Below are 24,555 nucleotides of genomic sequence, written 5' to 3'. Positions count from 1 at the left end.
AGATGGAGCACAATTCAAAATAGCTCGACGATTCGCCATCTATGTTGGAGCATTCGAGTAAAAGATACTAAGCCGTTAACGGATATACAGTTATAACGTTAAATAGCTTTAAAAAAAAAGATACATTAGCTAGTAGTGAGCTATATTCAAAACAAGAGTGTATTGATAATGTCGGATAACAAATGTCACAAAATATGGAGTTATAATGGGGTGTATACTTAGTAGTCTACAGAAAAGGGTACATTGCGATACCAAATATCGACAGGGCGGAACACGGATAAAGGCCGCTCTTGTCAGATTAGATACAGCACGTGTACTTAAAAAATGGGTAGCAAAGTAAGTTCTGGGGTGCATAAAATATGTTTTAAAGTTAAATATGTATCCATAAATGAAAATCTGGACGCATTTATACACAGACTTTATCGACAGAAAACTAGAATGTAAAAGTCTCCAGACAAATGCCGCTAATTCTTCCTTATGTATGTACAAAATTTCCATCTTAAACTAGTCGGTTAAATGTCGATGACAGACAGGATTCAATATTTGCTTTTTTTTGGATTTCATTTCGTAAAACTTTTGCCATGAATCCAGATAACTGATGTTCCAAATTAATTCATTACTTTTCAACTTTGGAAAGCTTAATTTTGCGATTTTTTTTTTTTGGTTTTTTGAGCAACTTACACACTATTTGGTTATACTATTGAAACCATGGAAAAATAAAAGGAATAAAGTTCAAAGAACGCGATGCCATTTCGTACGGTATACCATATAGATTTTAGCGATAAGATAATTAGGTGTTTTAATGATACTGTCTGATTGAATCAAATAGGAGGATCGATTAGTCAGATGTCAGAAAGAAATAATAGAAGCATTCGCAATAACACATTGTTATACAAATGAAAATGGGAGCAATATTTCTCATGACGAAATAGGCACTTTTTGTTTCATGCAAAAAACCAAACTATAATGATTTTAAGATATTTTCTTTTTAAAATTATGCTTTACGCATAACTCACTGGGCGCCGTTGAATTTTGATCTTGATTGAGTTTTCCCATTTTTCCTTTACGAAATTTAATTTTCGATTTAAAATTATTACAAGCAAGATACTAAATAAAAAGTGAAAAAAAAAAACACGCAACATAAAATCTTAGTAGTCTAGTTATGGATTGTGAATTGTTTAATGCTCTCACTCGGAATAAGCTGTTGGCGCCTTTCCCATTGAATTGACTTTTAACATGGGGGCTCTAAATTTGGAACGGGTGACTCGGGACCAATGCCAGTTGTAGAGCTAACGCTGTTTTGTTCTGCTCGATCTAGTGTCAGGCTGGAGATGATGACTGTACGGGAGAGGGCACCTTCGCTTAATTCCGGTGCTATATGTTGCATGAACGATTTCTGAACCACGTTGACAGAGGATGGCGGAAGATCTTCAAAATTTCCACTTAATCGTTTGATTACGGTTCCTTGGGTTTGGCTCAATCGGCCGGAATTCCGGCCTAAAGAACCAGTCATTTCGCCTCCATTGAGCGGGTTGCTGCCACTCAGTTGCTCAAAGCGGTTGCGGACAGCAGCAAAATTACCTGCACTTGGGTTTAAATCAGTTAACGGCTGTGGTTGTGAATCATCGGAAAGGGATGACATCTCCAAAGTTATAGTGTGGGTATCACTAAATCCCAATTCTCCTTGGGCAAGTTCCGTCATTTCTGTGTGAAATTGCTGAGTTCTACCGTTCTCAATCTATTTAAAAAACAAAAGACATTTACTTAGTGTTGAACAAGGAAAGTTGGAAAATTGTATTTGTTAAAATAGTACAGCACGCTACTTACTTGAGATGAGTGTTCGATTAAATTTGGAGTGCTCTCGCCACTGGGCTCTGGACTGGCCGGAGAAAACGGACTTCCTTCTGAACTAGAACTAGTTTCAGAAGGGCTAGTACCTAAACTAGTGGTCGTCAATGTTACATCAGTGCTAATGGATTCTTCCATTTGAGTGTAGGACATCGTTGTTTGGACACTTTCTACAGTTTGAATACTGGTGCTGCCAAACCACAAGGACTCAGCAATATCGCCACCTAATGGCCGTTGCGTGACGTTGCCACCTTCGACGTCGGTATTGATGGTCAGAAATGTACGATTACCGCCAGGCATGTTGGCAGAAGATAGTCGTTGTGCGTCAACTTCGTCTGCGGTGACGATCGTTACCTCACTTTCCAGGCTTGCGTGATCGGATAGCGTACGTTTCCGATTTAGATTGTAGTCTTCATCACTATCCTCGCCAACACGGCTTAGATCTTGGACGGCCAAGTTGTAAATAGCTCGTGACGAATTACCAGCCAATGTTGAAACCGGTTTGAAGTCAAGTGATACAGTCCTCTCAAGAGATCCTTCCTCGCTTCCGGAAGTTGGAATGCGAGTCAGATCGCCGAGTGAAGAAGCTTTACGATTGTGGGCTTCTTGCTGTCCAGACGACGGCGTAGGGCAACTAATGACCAGTGTATCCGAGCCGGTTGATGTTGTTATCGAGATATCCGTATCAGAAGCTTGTTGGTTGTTGCCGGAAGCGAAGGATGGATCAACAATGTTGACTTCAAATTCGCTAGATACATCTTCAGATATCAGTGTTGAAAATCCGCCTTCCACTGCGTGAAAGAAAATAACGAGATGAAAAAACAATTCAGAATTATAGAACGGATAATAATTTAGAATAGCTTGTTTTATTATTTTACCTGTTACGTCTGTTGTAATAACAGGGGGAGCGACGCGTAAGACGGCAGAATTCGGTTCAAATGGAACTATGAAGCGTCGAGCTGGAGTGGGTGGGCCACGTTTCATCTTGACAGCATCCGAAGCCATAATAACGGATGAAGGAACCTGGCTAGCCGAAACTTGTGGGCCAGTCATGGTGGTGGTCAGTTCAATATTGCCATACATTGGTTGTTGCATTTTAACGGAGCTCTCGATCGGAGGAGTAGGATCTAGTCGAGTAACGGACAGCAGCTTTGGTGAGGAATCAACATCCAGCATTTCTAGGTTTGGTTTCTTGGAGCGTGGACTTGGCATTAGACTTATGTAACTCGGCGAATGTAAGCGAATTCCAGCACTTGATTTCGAATCACGTCTGATCGCTTCGGCTCGTTCTGATGGCGAAAGTTGCTCAAGTTTTTGTTGTTCACTTATTCCATCCAAATCAACTTCAATACTAAGCTCTTGGTCGGATGACTTTGATGCACGGCGAAGATCGACTCGAGGCAATTTCCATTCCGGTTGAAGGCTGCTGCTGTTATTACCCGAATCGTTCTTGCCAGTAATCTCTATTTTGCTACTGGAAAACATTTTAGGCTTTTTCAGTTTGACACCGAAACGAGCACCGATGTTTTTTTTAATATCCTTCACCTCATCCTCTTCATCAGAGCTACTGTCGTGATGACCCTTTTCGGCATCTTGGTATTCAACGTTCTTGTACACTTGAACCCGTGGTAATTTGACTTCCACTCCCATCAATTGAGTGTTACCACTGGCATCTTTGTTTCTAGGCTGATCGTCTTCGTCATTGTTTTCATCGCTGTCACTATCGCTGGATGACGATTGGTGATGTTCTCCTTTCTTCTTTTTTAATTTCATTTTAGGCGCTTTGACATTGACTTTAAGAGGCTTCGGTGCGATTGCAACGTCAACATCTTTGGAACTAGATCCAACGTCACCTTCCACGACTACTGCGCTCCCCTTCGATGGAAATTTTGGCATTTTCAAACCAAGACTAAATTTCTTCTTTTCCTTTTCACTACCATGGCCACCTTCTAACTTGACAGGTTCCACTTCCAAACTGGAAAGAGATGGTGATGTCATGTCGTCGCCATTATTCTTTGTTGTCAGTGACACAGTGGGCATGCTGACGTCCACTTTAGGCTCCACTTCGGGTTTGTCTTTGCCTAGCGAGAACTTCGGTAACTTCAGGCCAAAATTAATGCCGGACGTTTTGGTTCTTTCTTCAGTTTCACTATCCGACGACGAAGAACTGGATTCGTCGTCTTCGATTTTTGCCTTTTGTTTTCCTGACTGAATGTCGATTTCGGCTTGAACTTGAGCTATTTGGGCATTTACCTTAGCGACTTCAGCGTCAATATTTCCAACCTGAATATCAATGTTTGACGTATCTTTGAAGCTGATCGCTGCGGGCTGATTAATCTCAATACTGGTTCGTGGGAAATTAACATCAGAACCTATATTTCCAGTAAGGTTTGAAGATTGGATATTAACTCCTGCATCTAGTTTCGGTTTGTTGAATTCTGGTAGTTTAATTCCGAATTTGGGCTTCTTAACTTTTACTTTCAACTCTTTGTCATTGTCCTCTTCATCCGAAGAATGCTCGGTTCTAAGTTCGACCTGTGGTAAAGATACTTCAGCATTTCTCTGTCGTGTTTGAAATTTAGGTAATTTTATGCCAATTTTATGACTTTTCTTTTCCGAATCCTCTTCACCAGTTACAGAAAAACCATGTTCCTCTTCTTGTGTCTGCAATCGAGGAGGAACCATATTTACTTCTGGAACCTCAACTCCACTCACTGTTACATTGGATTTCGTAGAAAAGGAAGGCATTTTAAAATGGGATCCGAAGCTACTCTTCTTTTTAATCGAAAGATCTGCATCGGGGAGAGAAACTCCGGCATCGATTGAGGGTAAATCCAATTCAGGTTGCTTTACTTTGATGGTAGAATCTGAATCTAGATTGATGTCGCCTTTAACGCCCGTAGATAACTGAGGCATTTTGACTCCTAGTTTTAATCCTTTCTTTGGATTCTCGTCATCTGAATCGCTGCTGTCGTCACTTGTTTCGATTTTTGCGGCTCCGCTAACGTTGGCTTTGGTGGAAAACGAAGGCATTTTAAAATGGGATCCGAAACTACTCTTCTTCTTCGTCGTAACATCAACTTCAGGAAGTAGGACAGCATCAATTGAGGGTACGTCCAATTCAGGCTGTTTTATTTTAATAGTAGAATCTGAATCTAGATTGACATCGCCTTTAATACCAGTAGATATCTGAGGCATTTTAACACCAATTTTCAATCCCTTCTTTGATTTCTCATCCTCTGAATCGCTACTGTCGTCGTGTTTCTCAACTTGGATCGTATTTACATTCGCTTTGGTGGAAAAGGTTGGCATTTTAAAATGGGATCCAAAGCTACTTTTCTTTTTTGTGGATAGCTCTGCTTCGGGGAGTGATACTTCAGCATCGATGGAAGGAACATCCAGAGCAGGTTGTTTTACTTTGAATGTAGAATCAGAATCTAGGCTAACGTCGCCTTTACCACCAGTAGATATCTGAGGCATTTTGAAGCCAAGTTTCAATCCTTTCTTTGATTTTTCGTCCTCTGAATCGCTACTGTCGTCGCTTGTGCCAACTTGTTCGGCGCCACTTGCGCTGACATTCGCTTTGGTGGAAAAGGTTGGCATTTTAAAATGGGATCCAAAGGAACTTTTCTTTTTCGTCGAAAGTTCTGCTTCGGGAAGTGAGACTTCTGCATCGAGTGAAGGGATATCCAGATCAGGTTGTTTAACTTTGACTGTATAGTCTGAATCTAAACTGCCGTCATTTTTCCCACTCATGGACAACTGTGGCATTTTAAAGCCAAGTTTCAGCCCCTTTTTTGATTTTTCGTCATCTGAATCACTTTCTTCGTCACTTGGGTCGATTTGTTCGCCTGCAGATACATCAGCTTTAGAGGAAAAGGTTGGCATTTTGAAATGGGATCCAAAGCTTCCCTTCTTTTTCGTTGTGATGTCTACTTCGGGAAGAGAAATGTCAGCGCCAACTGAGGGTACATCTAAGTCGGGTTGTTTTATTTTGATGGCAGCATCCGCATCCAAATCGACGTCACTTTTTCCACCCATGGATAATTTTGGCATTTTAAAGCCAAGTTTCAACCCCTTTTTTGACTTGTCATCTGCTGAATCGCTATCATCATCGCTCGTGTCAACTTGTTCGGCGCCACTCACATTTGCTTTGGTGGAAAAGGTTGGCATTTTGAAATGGGATCCAAAACTTCCCTTCTTTTTTGTTGTGATGTCTACTTCAGGAAGTGAAACTTCTGCATCAACAGGGGGGACGTTCATTTCGGGATGTTTCATCTTGATGGCAGCGTCCGCATCCAAATCGAGGTCACCTTTTCCTCCCATGGATAATTTTGGCATTTTAAAGCCAAGTTTCAGCCCCTTTTTTGATTTGTCATCTCCTGAATCGCTATCATCGTCGCTGGTGTCGATCTGTCCGCCACTACCTGCAGTTACATCGGCTTTAGTGGAAAATGTTGGCATTTTGAAATGGGATCCAAAGCTTCCCTTCTTTTTCGTTGTGATGTCTACTTCGGGAAGAGAGATGTCAGCGTCAATTGATGGTACATCTAATTCGGGTTGTTTCATCTTGATGGCAGCGTCCGCATCCAAATCGACGTCACCTTTTCCTCCCATGGATAATTTCGGCATTTTCAATCCAAGTTTCAATCCTTTCTTTGATTTGTCGTCCCCTGAATCGCTATCATCGTCGCTCGTGTCACCTAGTTCGACGCCACTCACATTTGCTTTGGTGGAAAAGGTTGGCATTTTGAAATGGGACCCAAAACTTCCCTTCTTTTTTGTTGTGATGTCTACTTCAGGAAGTGAAACTTCAGCATCAACTGAGGGTACGTTTATTTCCGGTTGATTCATCTTGATGGAAGCATCTGCATCCAGATCGACGTCGCCTTTTACTCCCATGGATAATTTTGGCATTTTGAAGCCAATATTCAATCCTTTCTTTGATTTCTCGTCATCTGAATCGCTGCTATCGCCGCTTCTGTCAACCTGCTCGGCGCTTGCACTTACGTCAGCTTTGGTGGAAAAAGTTGGCATTTTGAAATGGGATCCAAAACTTCCCTTCTTTTTCACATCTACTTCGGGAAGTGACATTTCAGCGTCAATTGATGGTACATCTAATTCGGGTTGTTTCACCTTGATGGCAGCATCCGTGTCGAAATTGGCATCACCTTTCCCTCCCATGGATAATTTTGGCATTTTAAAGCCAAGTTTTAGTCCCTTTTTTGACTTGTCATCTGCTGAATCGCTATCATCATCGCTCGTGTCACCTTGTTCGACGCCACTCACATTTGCTTTGGTGGAAAAGGTTGGCATTTTGAAATGGGATCCAAAGCTACTTTTCTTTTTCGTCGTGATGTCTACTTCAGGAAGAGAAACGTCAGCGCCAACTGAGGGTACATCTAATTCAGGTTGTTTCATCTTGATTGCAGCATCCGCATCCAAATCGACGTCACTTTTTCCTCCAGTGGATAATTTTGGCATTTTAAAGCCAAGTTTCAGCCCCTTTTTTGATTTCTCGTCATCTGAATCGCTGTCATCGTCACTTGTGTTACCTTGTTCGGCGCCACTCACATTTGCTTTGGTGGAAAAGGTTGGCATTTTGAAATGGGATCCAAAGCTACTTTTCTTTTTTGTCGTGATGTCTACTTCAGGAAGTGAAACTTCAGCATCAACTGAGGGTACGTTTATTTCGGGTTGTTTCAGCTTGATGGCAGCATCCGCGTCGAGATTGGCATCACCTTTCCCTCCCATGGATAATTTCGGCATTTTAAAGCCAAGTTTCAGTCCCTTTTTTGATTTCTCATCATCTGAATCGCTGTCATCGTCGCTTGTGTCGATCTGCTCACCACCAGCTGCACTGATGTCAGCTTTGGTTGAAAAAGTTGGCATTTTGAAATGGGATCCAAAGCTTCCCTTCTTTTTTGTTGTAACATCTACCTCTGGAAAAGAGACATCAGCATCAATTGAGGGTACATCTAATTCAGGTTTTTTCATTTTGATGGAAGCATCTGCATCCAGATCGACGTCGCCTTTTCCTCCCATGGATAATTTTGGCATTTTGAAGCCAAGATTCAATCCTTTCTTTGATTTCTCGTCATCTGAATCGCTACTGTCGCCGCTTCTGTCAACCTGCTCGGCGCTTGCACTTATGTCAGCTTTGGTGGAGAAAGTTGGCATTTTGAAATGGGATCCAAAACTTCCCTTCTTTTTCACATCTACTTCGGGAAGTGACATTTCAGCGTCAATTGATGGTACATCTAATCCGGGTTGTTTCACCTTGATGGCAGCATCCGCGTCAAGATCGACATTGCCTTTTCCTCCCATGGATAACTTTGGCATTTTGAATCCAAGTTTCAATCCTTTCGATTTTGATTTCTCGTCTTCGGAATCGCTACTGTCGTCGCTTGTCTTTTTGTCAGCGGAAAAGGATGGCATGTTGAAGTCAGTCTCAAATCGACCCTTTTGCTTCGTTGAAATGTTTACTTCGGGAAGAGAAACATTAGTATCAATGGAAGGCGCGTCCAGTTCTGGTTTTTTAACATTCAAGGTGGAGTCGGCATGGAGACCTTCACTTTTCCCCCCCATGCTCAACTGTGGCATGGATAATTGGGGAAGTTTAAATCCCAGTTTAAATCCCTTCTTGGTTTTCTCTTCTTCCGAATCGCTGTCGTCGCTGTGTGAATCATCTTTAGGTGCGGATACGTTTAACTGCAGATCCGGCTTCACTGGGTTGAGGGCAGGCATTTTGACAATAAAAGGAGATTTCTTGTATTGGTCGCCTTCATCTAAATCAAAATTGCCCTCCAATTTCAATGCTTCTGTCTTTGGTGCTTTCACGTTCACTTCAGCTTTGACGTCAGGCAGATTGAACTCAGTTTTGGGACTGGCACTGAGCTTTGGCATTTTAAAGCCCAATCCGACGGATTTCTTTTTCTCTCCCTTATTTTTTTCATCGTCACTTTCATCTGATTTGACGTCTCCTTTAACATCCAGACTTAGGTTTGGGTAAGACACATTGGAATCGAATTTGATATCGAAATCAGTCGAGGGCTTGTCGATTTTGGGCAAACTGGCGCCGAATTTGACATTCAAGGCTTCCGTTTCAATGTCACCACAATCAATGTCGCTTTTGCGGATTTCTGCAGCTGAGTCGATTTCCACTTTAGGTAAAGTAATTTCGGTTGACGGGACTTCCAATTCGGCGTGACCTTTACCGTGTGAACTCATGTGAAGTTTGGGCATTTTAAAGTTTGATTTAAAACTAAACTTTCCTTTCTTCTTGCCGTCTTTTTCTGGAACTTCAACTTTCACATTAGGAACGGTCAAGTCTACTTCAATCGGGTTAAGGTCAGGGAGTTTAGGAAGATCCATATCAATTGACGTGTTATCCGAACTTATGGAATCTTGTTCCAGAGTGAGCGATTCAACATTGGCTTCTAACGCAGGAATTTTCACCCCAAAAGCAACATCTTCGGGTTTAATGTCCACATTCATGCCAGAGGGATGAGATTGCTTCATTTGAAATTTAGGCATTTTAATTCCAAAGCGTGATTTCTTCTTGCCGCTGTCCTTTTTGTCGTCGTCGCTATCTCCTTCGTCTTTGCTGGAAATATCGAGACTAATGTTATGGTCAAGTTCCACTTTTCCAGTTGGTAAATTGAACTCGGCATCTGGCAAATTCACCTTAGCCCCATGATCAACTTTGACTTCGCCATGGTGTTTGCCCATATGAAATTTAGGCATCTTGAAAAATTTCGACTTCTTTTTCTCGTCATCGAAATCATCATGATCTACATCCAGTTCAACTCCCGGGAACCCAACGTCAGCTTGCAGACTGGTACCGGTAGCAAGGTTCAAACTAGCGTCTGGAACGCGGGGAGGTTGCACCTGTCCTCCGACTGTAATACCAGCTGGTAGTTGGCCGAAATTCACTTTTCCCGAGTCGATGCTGAATTTCTTTGATCCGTCAACGTCGATATTTGAATCCAAAGTCAAGTCAAGTTTAGGTTTTTCGATAGAAACGTCGGGTAATGAAAAACCGGGCATTTCCTTATCTCCGTGGATAGATACTTCCGGAAAATTTACTTGTGGCGCCTTCACATCTGCTCGGACGTCCATGTTCTTATCCACACTCAAGTCAGCGTCAAAGTCGGGTTTCTTCATGCTAAATTTTGGTAATTTGACAGACACTTTCCCTTTCTTCTTGTCTTCGCCGAGGCTGCGATCGTCGTCAGTGCCACCGGAAATAGAATCAAGGTTCAAATGCGCTGAAAGGTCTTTGTCTTCGATGTCAGCGTTAAGAGTTTTCTTTTTCATGTTAAATTTGGGCATCTTGATGGAGAATCCGAATTTACTCGACTTCTTTTTGGTATCGTCGTCGTCGTTTTCGTCATCACCGATCTCAGTTTCGAGATCAAGTTTGGGCTGTTTTACGTCGAATTCGGCATTTGGAAGCTGAATGCTTCCTTGGTAGTCAGCTTTGGGTCTGGAGAGATCAATTGACGGGATTGAAATTTTGCCACCAAACGCCTTATTGTCTCCTTCGGCATCTTCATCGCTGCTGGTGTCCGATTCGGAATGGTCGCCTTTATTTCCTTTCAAATTTGTCTTCATTTTTGGAAATTTGATTCCAAACTCAGATCCCCCTTTCTTCTTCTTGTCGGCAAGGCTGAAATCCATATTCCCCGTATTCATTGTTACATTAGCATCAATATCGGGTACTGCTCCTCCAATGGCAAGGCCCATGGTGTTTTTACTTTTTTTACTCTCGTCATCAGAATAACCGAGGTCCATCTTTGGGAAAGTTGCATCGAATTTAGGTGCTTCAATTTCAAGGCTTCCTTCAATGGGTTTAATATTAGGCACATCAGCGGTAATTCCAGATACGCCGATGTTAGGCGCGTTCACGTCCAACTCAGCTTTGGGTAATCCAAATTTCGGCATCTTAATGTTGAAGCGTTTCTTTTTCTTTTCACCGTTTTCGTCTTCGTCGTCGTCGGAAGAATCACTGGTCTCAATTTTTACTTCGGCGCTGGGTAATTTCACTTCAAGTTCACGGGAAGCGTCCAAATCCAAGTCTCCGCCAGAAATATTTGCACCGGCGCCAAATTTCGGGATTTTAAATCCAAATTTGTTCTTCGTCTTGACATCCAAGTCTCCAACATCAATATCTGGAACTGCTACAGAGGCATCAGGAATAGAAGCTTCTACTTCAATGTGAGGTTTGTTCATGCTCATTTTAGGCATTTTCCCGAATTTAAGTTTTTTCTTTCCTCCTTCTGATTCTTCGCTGTCACTTAGAGCTGATAGATGTGGTAAATCGGCCTTAACATTTGGAACATCGACGACGATATTGGAAGAGTCTTTAAGTTCCACATGGCCTTTGCCCATATTGAATTTCGGCATGGAAAAGCCGATTTTGGGTTTTTTCACGTCAACGGATGCGGAAGGTAATTCCACTTCTGGTGCGGAGACGGACAATGATGGTGGTTGAATGTCAACAGAAGCTCCAGGCATCTTCACGTCAACATCGATCTCTGGGATCTGTGCTTGTACAGAAGACGGCGCTTTGACTTCCATGGCTAGTTCGGGTTTCTTCTTTAAGCTTAGTTTCGGCATTTTGAATTCGAATCCTGCTTTGGACCCATCTTTTTTCAGCTTCGGGTCAATTTCAAGTGAGGCTTCAGGCAAGGACACATCAATTTCTGGCGCGACTATTTTAACTCCCGCGTCAGGAACATCGGCTTTGACAGTTTTGCTTCCTCCAAATTTCGGGAATTTGATATGGAATCCAGATTTCGAAGCTTTGTTCAAGTCAACAGAAACCTCGGGATTAGAAATATCTGGAACAACTGGAACATCGGGCAAGCTTGGTGCTTTCAAGCTGACGTCCAGATTAGCTCCTGTTGGGAGACTAACGTCGATATTGGGCTGGTCAATTCTTGGTCCTTTGACTTTGAATTCAGAAGAACTGACTGGAGTTGAAAAACTTAGTGACGGAGCTTTGACGTCGAAAGAGACGTCGGCACCACCAGAAGTGTTCACATCGCCAATGGCAATAGGGGAGAGTGCTAGACTTGGTGAATTAATGCCACCACCTAATTGAAGCTCAGGAGCATTAATCTTTAAAGATTTCCTCTTTTTCTTTCCTTCGTCTTTACTATCACTGTCTTCACTGTCAGACTGCATCCCCAAAACATCTCCTGATAGATTTGGAACTCCAATTTCAAGGCTTCCTCCTATTGGTTTAATATTGGGCACATCAGCGGTAATCGACGGCATGGCGATGTTAGGCGCGTTCACGTCCACCTCAGCTTTGGGTAATCCAAATTTCGGCATCTTAATGTTGAAGCGTTTCTTTTTCTTTTCACCGTTTTCGTCTTCATCGTCGTCGGAAGAATCACTGGTCTCAATTTTTACTTCGGCGCTGGGTAATTTCACTTCAAGTTCACGGGAAGCGTCCAAATCCAATTCTCCGCCAGAAATATTGGCACCGGCGCCAAATTTCGGGATTTTAAATCCAAATTTGTTCTTCGTCTTGACATCCATTTTATCAAAGTCTCCAACATCGACTTGGGCATCGGGAAGCTCAATTTTTGCTGAGGCATCGGGAACAGAAGCTTCTACTTCAATGTGAGGTTTGTTTAAGCTGATTTTAGGCACTTTCCCGAATTTAAGTTTTTTCTTCCCTCCTTCAGAGTCATCGTCGCTATCACTATCATCTGATTGGCGAGATACATCAATATGAGCACTCGGAATACCGACGTTCACATCCAGGGAATCTTTGAGTTCGACATTGTCATTTCCCATATTGAATTTCGGCATGGAAAAGCCGATTTTGGGTTTTTTCACGTCAATGGATGCGGAAGGTAATTCCACTTCTGGTGCGGAGACGGACACTGACGGCGGTTGAATGTCAACAGAAGCTCCAGGCATCTTCACGTCAACATCGATCTCTGGGATCTGTGCTTGCACAGAGAACGGCGTTTTAACTTCCACGCCTAGTTCGGGTTTCTTCTTTAAGCTTAGTTTCGGCATTTTGAATTCGAATCCTGCTTTGGACCCATCTTTTTTCAACTTCGGGTCCATTTCGAGGGAGGCTTCAGGCAAGGACACATCAATTTCTGGCGCCGTGATTTCAACACCCGTTTCGGGTATTTCTGCCTTGGCGGATTTGTTTCCGCCAAATTTCGGGAACTTGATATGAAAGCCGGATTTCGCAGCTTTGTTTAAATCGAGGGATACATCGTTCGGAATCTCTTGATCGACTTCAACATCTGGCAATCTCGGCGATGTGAAATCGAGGCCCAGATTAGCTGAAGTTGGGAGGTTGATGTCCATTTTGGGCTGGCTGATTGCGGGACCCTTGACATTCACTTCGGCTACGCCGGATGGTGCGGAAACATTGAGCGAAGGAGCTTCGATGTTGAGTTTGACGTCGCTGGGCACGTTCATGGCTGGCACGGCAGCTGAAAATTCTTGGTCCGGCATGTCAATCGCCATGGAAATGCTGCCTTTCGGTGATTTGATTCTTGAGCCGTCCGGCATGTCGATGTCTACAGCAAGATCGGAAGCCTTGGGTGTGTGTATCTCTACTTTAGGAATACTAAGCTCAGCTTCTCGTACATCAAGTCCGGTAGGAAGTGGCGTCATGCCCAAATCAGGGCTTTTGGCGCTCCCTTTGAATTTGAAGTCTGGTAAGACTTTGATTCCGAATTTCGACATTTTCGAGGATCGACTGGGGTCGACTGTCAAAGAGGCATCCGGCGGAGCGACGTTGATATCTCCAGGGTCCAAACTAATGTTGACGGAACCAGGTTTCGGAATTCCACCTTTGATTTTGACGTCGGGAACATTCGGCGCGTCGATTTCAAGGTTGGCTTTTCCGAGTAATTTTGATTTGGCCAGACCGCCACTTAGATGGCCCGTTAAGTTGGGAATTCGCACTTCCGCCCGAATAGTGTTATCCGCTCGACCAACCTGTTTTGAAAAAAGACAAAAATTTTGATTTAATTACAACTTGTCAGAATGTAAAACAAACTTAAATACAAATAATGGCTAATTACAACTTGTTTGTCATTTGCGATCGACATTTTAATTTAAAAAAACAAGACGTTTTTTAAATACGTAATCAAAGGCGGCGCAACAGCGACGAGCCTTTCCTTAGTGGCAGGTTACCACTTGTTCAGAGGTCCGACTTTCCACCTTCGGCTGACCTTGGTTATGGTCTATGCAACTCAAAGACCCAGCACGATCATCTCTCTCTCTTCGTCTGAGACGAGCGCGTACGTGCTGGTGTGGCTTGCGTCGTTCACTGGGAACATTTCCCAAGGACGACAGTAGACCGTGGAGATCAGTCAACATCACAGCTGCAACAGCAATCGAGATGTCGACGAGCCATCAACAGGCTGCACATGAAACACAAGTCAAGATATGAATATTTATTCTCACCTTGGATAGGTCATCAATCGACTGCGAGCGATATAAAGGATGAACCAAGCGCTCATTGGGTGGTCCTTCCGGCTGAGCGGATCCCGTTCCAGCTAAGAGTGTCACGTTGGCCGAAGACGACGCCAGAGACACGGTGCTGGAGGCTTTGCGTTTCTTCAGCGTGCTGCCGTTGTTGCGCAAACCTTTTTCCAGCTCCAGGGTGACGTCATACGGCGACGCATAACTCAAAATGGTCATGGCATCTTCGAAGACGACGTTGCGGAAGGATATTGTCACATTGAGGATCCTATCGCCTAAAATTATAATCGAGCCATTTTTAGTCTTGGCCAGTTGGTTAGTCCATCTTTGCATTTTTAGTAGTACCTGGAGCGATTTTGCCCGACTCAAAGGCTGGTCCGCGATTGGAAATATCTTTGATGAATATTCCGTCTCTCATATTGCCAGTCACGTTAAGTCCCAAGCCCGTGAAATCGCGTCCTCGCAGCTGCACTGATACGCGTTCAGGTTCCTGACGTAACAAGGGATATCAATAAGAGATAAATTCAGATGTCTCAAGGGTCAGCATAGCAACAACAACAACAAAATAGCCATAAATCATTCATCAGCTTTCGTTAATCACATTTCGGAATTTGTGCTTTTAAATGGATGTTTTATGGTAATCGCACAAAGTCCTGAAATTCAATTTGATGTCTACGCAATACCGGCGGCGAAATCAGGATTTCTTTCCAGGTAGTTGGTTGCACGGTGAAGCAAGTAACTTTGTATCATTCACGTCTGATGACGATAAGCGCGAAGAATGTCCGTCGTAAGTATAGACGCCGAAGGGAACACGAAAGAATCAAGGTTTAAAAAAAGAGAAGAAACAAACTTTCCCTCGGCCTCATTAGCCTCGACTGTCACTTTAAAGAAACCAACGCCCTAATTCTTCTCCATCTGACAGCCAAAGGATTCACAAATCATGTTTGTAAAAAGCCATTAAAGGACGCACAGCAGAGGCTACACATATGTACGCAATGCCACAATTCAACATTCGCTTGTAATTGGGCAGCTCTCCCCCCGATTCCTCCCTTTTTCTTTCGGCCTTCTTCTGCAGTGTTTACCGGAGAAATAAAGAAAGGCGACTTGCAAAAGTTCTCCAGTCCTATATGTTATATAATACCGTCGCTGATAATAGTCACTTACCGAAATAAACGAATCGTCCATGGATCTTTTCTTTTCGTTTTTGTTGGCGCCGAAGAACCGCAACGGCGTCCATGACGTACTCCTCGCATCCTGGTCAAATTGAAAGAAAAACAAATCGCGTTACGTGACTGGAACTTGGAACAAAAAACCAACAACGTATTAAGCAATTATATTAATAAGCCATGCCTCATCTTTTTTGACGTTCTGTGTGTTTGGTAAAAAGAAAAAAAGGAAAAGAAATGATAGGGGAGGGGACGAACAGGGAGGGTCTTTGACAGTTTTATCACGCAGGTCTCGGGAATGTTTCACGTGTCGGATGTAGGAAGTTCCTTCCGGTTTTCACCAGGTACGTTTCATCCGGGTATTTCATTATAAAATATGCGTATAAGAGAGAAATACAGGCATGGTAGGTAGCAGCTGATTCTAAAATTACATCTCGTCATTCCTTTCTTGCCTGCGTCATAGTTAAGTCATAATTCTATATGGGAAATTTCGGGGTAGGAGGGGGGAAAAATTCACGGCGTAGGTGCAGGAAGTGTAAATGACATCAGAGATTCGAACACACCCAAGGGTCTGTGCGACACGGTACAATGACGAATTCAATTTTTGTTTCTCCCTTTTGAAATGTTGCCCAGGCCTTTATTATAATATCGAGTCACGATTCCTTCTAAAAGGTTTGATTTTAATTGACTAGAGTCAAACATTATTCCACACATTGTAATCACGTTATTTCTTATCCAAGAAGAAGAAGAAGAAGAAAAAGAAAAGCTCACCTTCTGCCCATAGTCGTCCGCCTTGCCGCCGTCAACAACATCTGGAATGCACACAATAAACACAAAATTATGCGAAACGTGAAATCAGAAAAAATAAAAAATAAAAAAAAACAACACGGTGAATGATTCACGATCGACTGAATGAGACGCAGTCTTCCAACAAAAACACACGAGGCAACGCATCGCAGAGGCCAACACACACACACAAAAAAATGCCGAAAGAAGCTTGAGCTTTTTTGACGTTAAAAAATGTGTACTGTCACGTCACTCTCCTCTTTAACCTTTCAACTGCCGTTGGCTGGAATGATGATGACGACATCCTTGACGTTATTTCTTTTTCACAACAAAAAATACATTTTCTACCCGAAAGGGCCAAGAACACGGCATGACATCATCTCTTCACTTAATACGAAGAAGCAAAAAGGAAAAAATGCTGAAAGGCACAACATTCTTTTTTCTTTTCGGCCATAAAAGTAAAAATACAACAAAGGAATTGCGATAGTTTTTTCTTTTTCTTTTTCCACAGCCTCCTTTTGTAAATAGCGTGTGGTGTGGTAAGTTTACTATTGTGCGGCATTATCGGTATGGTGACCTCACACTTTCGACAGGTGGCTCCGAGCGTAAACTCAATCATATTCATTTCAATTTCCCTGGAGGGGAGGGACGGCGGTATATAATCATCATTGCCTCGATGTGTATAGCAATCGAATCTGATTACACTTCCAAGACCGAGTTATACTATATACCAAGTTTTCGAATATTTATTAATAGACGTGGAATGTTTTGAAAAAAGAAAAAAGGAAATAAAAAAAAGTAACGCAAAAGTTCAAACGTTCAACCCGACGGTTGTCCGTGTGAAATCCTCGACAACAATACGGTCAGCGCGCAGCAGCCACACCCTCGACGGTCACTGCATGTTTATTGTTTGGAAAATATAGTGACGCAGTCACCGTTTGTCGGTCGTCCGGTCGTCGTTTGCGTTCGACCGTATTTTAACTGTGAGTTGAGGGGGGATGTGGCCGGATGTTTAGTGGTTCCTATTGTCAAAAAACAAAGAAGAAAAAGGGAACCCCTTTTTTTCGACGTCGATTCGGAAACCAATTTTTTGGGTTTTGGTTTTTTTTTTTTTTTTGCAACAGGTGCGTGACCCGACCTGACACGTTCCAATTCTCATAGCGGAGACCGAAAAAAAAAAACAGCCAACCAGAGAGCAGCGTTGCTGCTGCTGCTGCTATATTTTATCTCAGGGAGTTGAAACAAACCATTTTTCACGTCTCGCTTTTATTACGGTTGTTTTCCTCTCTCTCTCTCCCCTCTCCGCCTAATGTCCCTTAATTAAATGTTGTTATTTTCTTTCCCATATGCCCTGCCCCGTAGTGTTGTGTATGTGTATCTATATACTTTCAAAGCGCGTTATTGTGTTTCAGGCCGCCAGCGACGCTTTCAACTAAACTCGTGAAATGCCAAGGTGAGGTCTTGCGGGTAAGGCAATCAAAGCTTGTTGGTCAAGTGCTTTTTTCTTTCCCTTCTCTCTCTCTCTCTCTCTTTTCGATTTTCTTTTTTCTTCTCTCTTTCCTCCCCGTTTCGTGAAGTATGCCACTTGTAAAAAAAATAAAAACCTAAATAATGCAGCTACGCTTTCAAAACGGAATGATATGTATACACTATCTATCTAAGCTGGTGGAAATATATACAAGTGTTGAAGCACACCGACACGGTGTACGAGTAGACGTAACTAAGCGCACGAAATAGAGATATCAGTCGAGAGCTCTAAACAGTTAGAAACAATCTGGCAAGTTATAAGAAAAACCCCGAGCAAAAGTCATTGCGCAGTTGTTTGGGAGTCGGTTCTTTTTTTTTTGGCCACCCAATTCACATCGAAATGAAAAATCTTCCCAGCTGTGTGTGCTGAGGTTGATAGATGGCAAAAACTAGGCAATGAAAAATGGCGGGGAGAAAACCGAACAGATATTGATTGCCGTATTCGCGAAACAAACTAGCTAGCCTTTTCGAAGAAAATGGTATGACTCTCTCACATTACTTGTGCGGTTATGTAAAAAACAAAAAAACGAAAAGGAAAGACAAAATGAAAGACTATAGATACATGTTGAAAATCCAGCTTGAAAGCTAAAAGGGACATGGAAGAATGTGTGACGTACCTGAATTAGGATTGGCCTCGAAGCAGGGATTGTCAAACCCCGAACCGCTTTCCACGATACGCGGCCCTTTAGTCTGCCGGTCTGCACCTGTAAGGTAAAACAAAACCAAAAAGAACAATGAAATGTAATTCAATGATTTGTTATTTCAGTCCGTGATTTCTCTTCTTAGATTTCAGTTTTTCTTTTTTTTAAGACGAAGAATGTTCTACTGGTTGTTTATTTGGCATCTAGATTTCGATCTTCATGTTCAAGACGGTTGTTATCATTTTTGTAACATACTCTATCGTGCTGCACGTGTCGCAGACGAGCCATTTAAACGCATCTTTGCTAAATTCCACTTTGTAAACACAGATACATATAGACACACACACGCAGAGTCGCCTACTTTGAATTCATTCGGGAGAAAATGAGATACTATTTAGATAAAGTGAGTCGCGTAAACCAGTTCCAGCACAAACCAGCTTCAAAGGATGCCTTGAGCTAAACCACCAAAGAAAACCGAGGGAAAAAAAGGCCACCCGTCCTGTTGCCGCACTTGTTATCAAAAGGGAAAATAAATAATAACAACAACAACAACAAACAATGCTCAGGGGATACTTTTGGTCTTTTTTTTCTTCTTTTTTTACGAAATTTTCTGTTCCGGCGACTCGATTGAATGTGCGCCAATGATCGACGATGGGACGCGCGTTGGCTTTTATTTTAATGATCTACTTCCCATCGTTTTGTCGGTCACGTAACCAGGGTAATGGTCTGCCTTTCAAGTTACAATTTATTAGCCTTGCAAATTTAGTTTAAAATAAAACGAAATCTAACTAAATTAAATCATCTGGTTTTTCGAAAAAGCCTTAAACAAGACAGTAAACTTGATGATATTTGGTTGACGATTCAGTTTCATCTAGAATTATAAATAAATAAACTAACTAAATAACTACAAAGTCCACAAAGAAATGAAGACGCAGTACTGGATTCTCTATTGGAGTGTTTAAGTTCTTCACCAACGATAAACCACCAGGTGACTTGTTCACATGGATGATGTTGGACAAGAACTCTCTGCAAGATGCCTTCATCATTTTCTTCCAAGTTTTATTCTAATTTGGCCATCGTGGCCTCAGCCTGGCCTCTGACAAGGAAAAAACCAAGGTCTGTGTCTGCCTCTGCCAGCTTCGTACACTGCAAAATGATTCACACTCAGGTTCACAAAATGAAGGCAAACATACCTGCCAGAATAGCACATGTCTGTTGTGAAGTGCACAAACTATTTCCTTTTGATGTTTTATCTATGATTTCTAGTTTTTTATCACTCTCAAAAATTGAAAAAGAAAAAAGACGTTCGCTGAATTTGTCGTCTGCAATCTTGGTTTTTGCATTTGCCAAATTGCGAAAATTAACTCAAACTTTTTAATTTTATTTAATTTGTCTTTAAAAAAAAATATTCAATAAAAAAATGATTGGGTAATACACTCAATAAAATAAAACTAAATAAAACTAAATAAATCGAATAAAACCTGATATGACGATATCATATTGCCAAAACTAGGTTTGCAACGCTACAATTTACATGTAACTAAAAGCCGACGACGCAATAAACCGACTTTGCATTGTCCTCCGAAAAAACAAAGTAAGAAATTTTTTTCGCTTCAGCTGCGCAACACTTTTGCTCGGCAGGTCATCGCGTGAATATTTGTGCAACCTGTTGGGAAGTCTTATCGATGGTAGGGGAAAAGAATTGGACATGAATCAAGTAAATCCACACGTTCAAAAAAAGAAACAACATTTTTTCGTTTTTTTTTTCTTTTTCTTTTTCAGTATTGATTGCCATCACGCTATAAGAGCGAGAGAGCCTGAGGGTTGGCCAGTGATTACAACGATGGGAGAGAAAAAAAAAAGGATGCCAATCGCGTGCGCTTCCATGTTTCTTCTTCAGCCGTGGAGATGATTCGCGGCCGGGAGGAGAGTCAGCTTCTCAAAGATGAAGATTCAATGGCTTTAGATAAATGTTAGCGTGTGCGCCCGTGCAGCATGCTGGACTAGCCAACCAACCAACCAACCAGTCAGAGAGAGAGTTCAAAATGCATATAATAACGATTGTGATAATGATAGACGAAGAAAAAGCTGATGATGAAAAAGGGTAGAAAGAAGAAGAACCGAAAATGTATATACAAGAAGACACTTTGAAAAAGAAAGCATGCCAAGGGAGGCAGCAGCTCAGCAAAAGGGCCAGTCGATGGCCTCGGGTGAAAACCCATTGAGAGTCGGTCGTTTCGGCATATCGGACGAGCGACCGAGACTCTTTTTTTCTTTTCTTCTTCCCAACACATTTTGGCTGGCCCGTCGTTTTCCTACGCCAATAATAAACCCGGAGCGTCTGTATACGCAGCTGAAGCGTCGTCGTCAAGTTTTATGTTCTACTATCCGATGGGGGGAAGAAAAAAGGAACAACTTTCTACTGTGGTCCATCAAAGGGATTTATTCGTAACACAGCTCAGAAGAGGCGACCGAATAATTTAATCTAACGGGCCAAAAGAGAGAGAGAGAGAAATGCGCATGCAGTTCGATCGAAACAAAAGTTGCCTCCCGAAAGTTATTTGTGTTAAGTCACGGAGCAGGCCAGCAGAGAGCCTGGCCCACCTCGGGCTCTGCTTTCTGCATCAGCCGCTGGCCAGCCCGCGTGAGATGCTTATAGGCTCGTGTGATCGTGTCCTCAATCAGCCTTCTCCTCCCCCCTCTTTTTAATATCAAAAGAAGATGTAGCCACACGACCCTAACCTATCAGGTAAATAATGTCTCGAAATGAATCGATCCGGCCAACGCCAACCTGCTGATTCACGGCGGCAGGTAACACAGTTTTTACGCCGCCGCCAAGTGCCATCCACCGGCTCTCTTCTATATTCTACAACAACGAGTTTTTTCCTGTTTTCATACATAAGAGTTAAATATAATATGCAAGGTGCGTGAATGACGCCGCGCGTCGAGGTGGCAGCCTTCGAGGGATTTGTGTAGGTGCGGTCTTTTTTCTTCCTGAAGAATTCAGAGTAGTATACACAGAAAAACACATTTCTTCTTCTTCTTCTTCGTTCACCCACCACCACCACCACCTTCCAACTCTTTTTCCCACCACCTACCCATCGCCATCGTCTTCTTCTTAGCTGGCAAGGAGTCCTTCTTCTTCTTTAGGAGCAGCCCGCAGGCTCTTTTGGCTCATCATGAGGTTCAACCCGATAGGGAAGATTCTCTTTAAGGCTTCAAGGTTGGGAGGATGTCTTGTGTGTGTGTGTGTGTGTATGTGTTAAAATCAAATAAAAAGAAGAAGAAGGAGAAGAAGAAGGAGAGAAATATCTAAGCAAACAAACAAAAAGGTTTGGTGCTGACGGAGTCTCGAGGCGCAGATTTCGAAAGGAGCCCAACTGACGTCAGCAGCAGCAGACGGCTATATACTATTATACTATACTACACATGCAGAACGGCATTCCTCAACTTAACTAATATGGATCCCCATCTGATTCTATACACTGGACTGCTGCTGCCTAAAACATCTTTTCTACACATAGATTTCCAGACAGCCCAGGAATTTACAAAATAGACATGTTGCGATAGCTGGTATACATCTTAGGCATGTATGTATTACATAAGGCTTATATTCGGCTGCTGCTGTACTCAATTCATTTGGTCGCCAGAGTAAATGATAGACACATCAACCCATGCGCCCAGCTCGGCCGCCAAATCATCGTCGTCGAATGGAAATTCGAAAACATTAACTGGGCATATGTACATACACACACAGCTGACACACTCGCTTGAAAGGAATGTCGAAGAAAAATACACACCGATGGTTTAGTGGCCTCTTAATGGCCGGCCTGTCTGTCCGCCAGAGCTGGAAAAAGAGAAAAGCTTGGAAAAGAAACAACAACAACAACAAGATTTCCATTTGGCATTGCTGTTGAATATTTTTCGGTTGTTTTTTGTGTGCGTGTAAAGTTGTTTGGGAATAAAATTCTGACGCAGCAACTGCTGGCGCTGGCGGATCTTGGCTGGAATACGTAATCAAATTCGTCGTGTTCATTAATCAGCAGCAGCCGAAAATGTGTGTGCGCGCGACTAAACTCGACAATCTGTTTTTTCGTGGGGAGGCTCCTAACTGACTCCTGAACTCTTTCTCGCGCATATTTCCAGGGCTGGAAAGAGTCCCGCGCTGAATCTGATTTAAAATCGGGAAAATTGTTTGTCGATAGAAAAAAAAAAGCTCATTGATCTATCATGAAAATGTGCATCCGAAAAAATGCGTAAGAATGGAGAAAAGTCTCAAGAGAAGAGAGAGAAACCGGATTTTGAACTGGGCAAAATCCAAAAAAGGTCGGCTGGCCTTGGGTATTTGACGTCGTTCGCTGCTGTTTTCTTTCTGCTGACGCCGCTCTTGCACGTGCAAACGGACACAGGTGTGTGTGTGTGTGGGTCCTGTGTCCTGCTGCCTATAATAAAATCTCCCATCATGTATAACCCAGCCAAACTCGAATGTCTGGTTCTTTCTTGTCGAAATCGACGTTGGCATGACCGGAGCCAGCTACGAGCTGATTTGTAAACATCTCATAGACTGTGCAACTTTTCATGTGGTGCTGGTGGTGGTTGGTGGTGGCCATCAGATCATTTTCGGTTCAATGTTCGTAGTCTCCTCTACCTTGTTGTGTCCACCTGATTGCTCACGGGCTGCTGCAATCCGAGTCGTCACATTCCAACAACAAACGCGCACAAACTGGCGGCATCGGCGGAGCCACACACAAAATGTAATTTATCCGACTCTCTTATTATCCTGTGTGTGCATACACGACACACACACCTGCTGTGCACATTCACGAAGAAAATGAATTTCGAGACATTTTCTTCATATTTTCAGTTAAATTTTAAAAAATAAAATAATAATAGAAAATGGCGTGTCTAGCGCTACGTCTTTTCTTCTTATCTATAGTAGAGCCGAGCCACAGCACTCATCACACGCAGATTGCGCGCGCTATTTAAAAAATAGAAAAATAATAATAAGAAGAAAAGGGAAAAAACACATTGTCGCACGCTGTATAAGGCGTGCTGGCAGTCGACAAAACGAAATTGAATGTTACATAAGAGTGAGCTATACTACACTGGGTCCGGCCTATATATAGCTAATATATAGAAAAGAATTTGAAAAAATGAGTAGGAGTAGTAGTAGTAGATGTACCATTGGGCGTGCGGCGATAATAGATCCACCAGATGAAAAAGACGAGCAGGGCTAGTGCCACGGCTGTGGCGAAGAAGGTGCCCAGCACGGCGCCGACTATGCTGCTGGACGTGAAACAATCATTCTGCTGGGCTCGGCATGGGCCAGGTAGTACCAAGGTCAAACAGGTCACGACCAAGGTGAACCGACTGCCAAGCGACATCTTCCGATATCAAAACGACTAACCCTCCGTCGACGTCTGCTGTCAATTGAATCGATGCACTCACAAAAAATACGCCCAGGGTGTGAAAATGAAAATGAGCGTCCCGGCAGGCCCGAATAGCGATCAAATCAAATCGTATGATTTCGTAGCGTTAACTTGTTATTTTCCTTTTTTTAAATTTAGCTAGCTCTGGTTCGAAGGCACCAAAAAAGGGCTAGTCAATGCGAGAAACACTTCACTGTCACCTGCATCATTCTGTGTGCAGTTGGGTTGGCGAGCCTGCTGCAGGTACTGCTGCTGCTGCTGCTGCTGCGCACTGGTCGAACAAATCAAAAAATCTGGACCAGAAACGAGTCGGCCTTTTAACAATTTTTTGGTTTTAATCCATAGCGAATTGAGTCAAGTCACGACAGTCTGTTGTGTGTGTTTTCTTCTTCAACGTTCGGGCTTTTTTTTCTCTTATTACTTTTTTGCGGGACTCGTGCAACACACACGTGCGTGTACTGTAGCCTACTGCAGCAGGTATGCGACTGACGAGCTCGACGAGTTGGTGGCGAGAGCCAGCAGCAGCAGCAGCACACCGAGGAGAAGAATCCGTTTCCACAGGCTACCTTTTTTTCACCTGGATAAAACTCAACCGAAAATATTTTCTCCTTTTTCTTCTTCTTCTTCTTCGGCGGCTATGTGCTGTGTGTGTCTGTCTGTCTGAGTGTGTGTGTGTGTATATGTGAG

At 42.8% G+C, this 24,555-nt stretch overlaps 1 protein-coding gene and 1 long non-coding RNA gene across 10 annotated transcripts; both read right to left on the bottom strand.

Annotated features, from left to right (window-relative positions):
• Positions 1 to 141: 141 nt before the first annotated feature.
• Positions 142 to 24,500, bottom strand: LOC124310804 (neuroblast differentiation-associated protein AHNAK-like). 9 transcript variants are annotated; one of them, XM_046774792.1, is made up of 10 exons: positions 23,622 to 24,500; positions 18,416 to 18,502; positions 16,257 to 16,297; positions 15,484 to 15,573; positions 14,665 to 14,809; positions 14,302 to 14,594; positions 6,064 to 13,830; positions 2,727 to 5,778; positions 1,828 to 2,639; positions 142 to 1,738 (listed from the first exon to the last, which is right to left on the bottom strand). In XM_046774792.1, exons 1-10 carry the CDS (start codon positions 23,821 to 23,823, stop codon positions 1,232 to 1,234), a joined length of 12,996 nt encoding a protein of 4,331 aa, XP_046630748.1. In that variant the 5' UTR covers positions 23,824 to 24,500; the 3' UTR covers positions 142 to 1,231. The 9 variants fall into 9 exon arrangements, with proteins under 9 accessions (XP_046630748.1, XP_046630750.1, XP_046630751.1 ...); XM_046774794.1 differs by having other exon boundaries at positions 2,727 to 6,013; positions 6,305 to 13,830; XM_046774795.1 differs by having other exon boundaries at positions 2,727 to 5,728; positions 6,305 to 13,830.
• On the bottom strand, positions 19,014 to 19,808 carry LOC124311730. Its single transcript, XR_006910181.1, has 3 exons — positions 19,378 to 19,808; positions 19,229 to 19,310; positions 19,014 to 19,165 (listed from the first exon to the last, which is right to left on the bottom strand). It is a non-coding gene; the product is annotated as an uncharacterized LOC124311730 (long non-coding RNA).
• Positions 24,501 to 24,555: the final 55 nt, after the last annotated feature.

This window comes from Daphnia pulicaria, chromosome 8 (genome assembly GCF_021234035.1).
Source record: "Daphnia pulicaria isolate SC F1-1A chromosome 8, SC_F0-13Bv2, whole genome shotgun sequence".
In the NCBI taxonomy this organism is placed as follows: Eukaryota; Metazoa; Arthropoda; class Branchiopoda; order Diplostraca; family Daphniidae; genus Daphnia; species Daphnia pulicaria.
The sequence above is the reverse complement of the archived record's forward strand: the minus strand, read 5'-3'. Positions and strand labels throughout refer to the sequence as shown.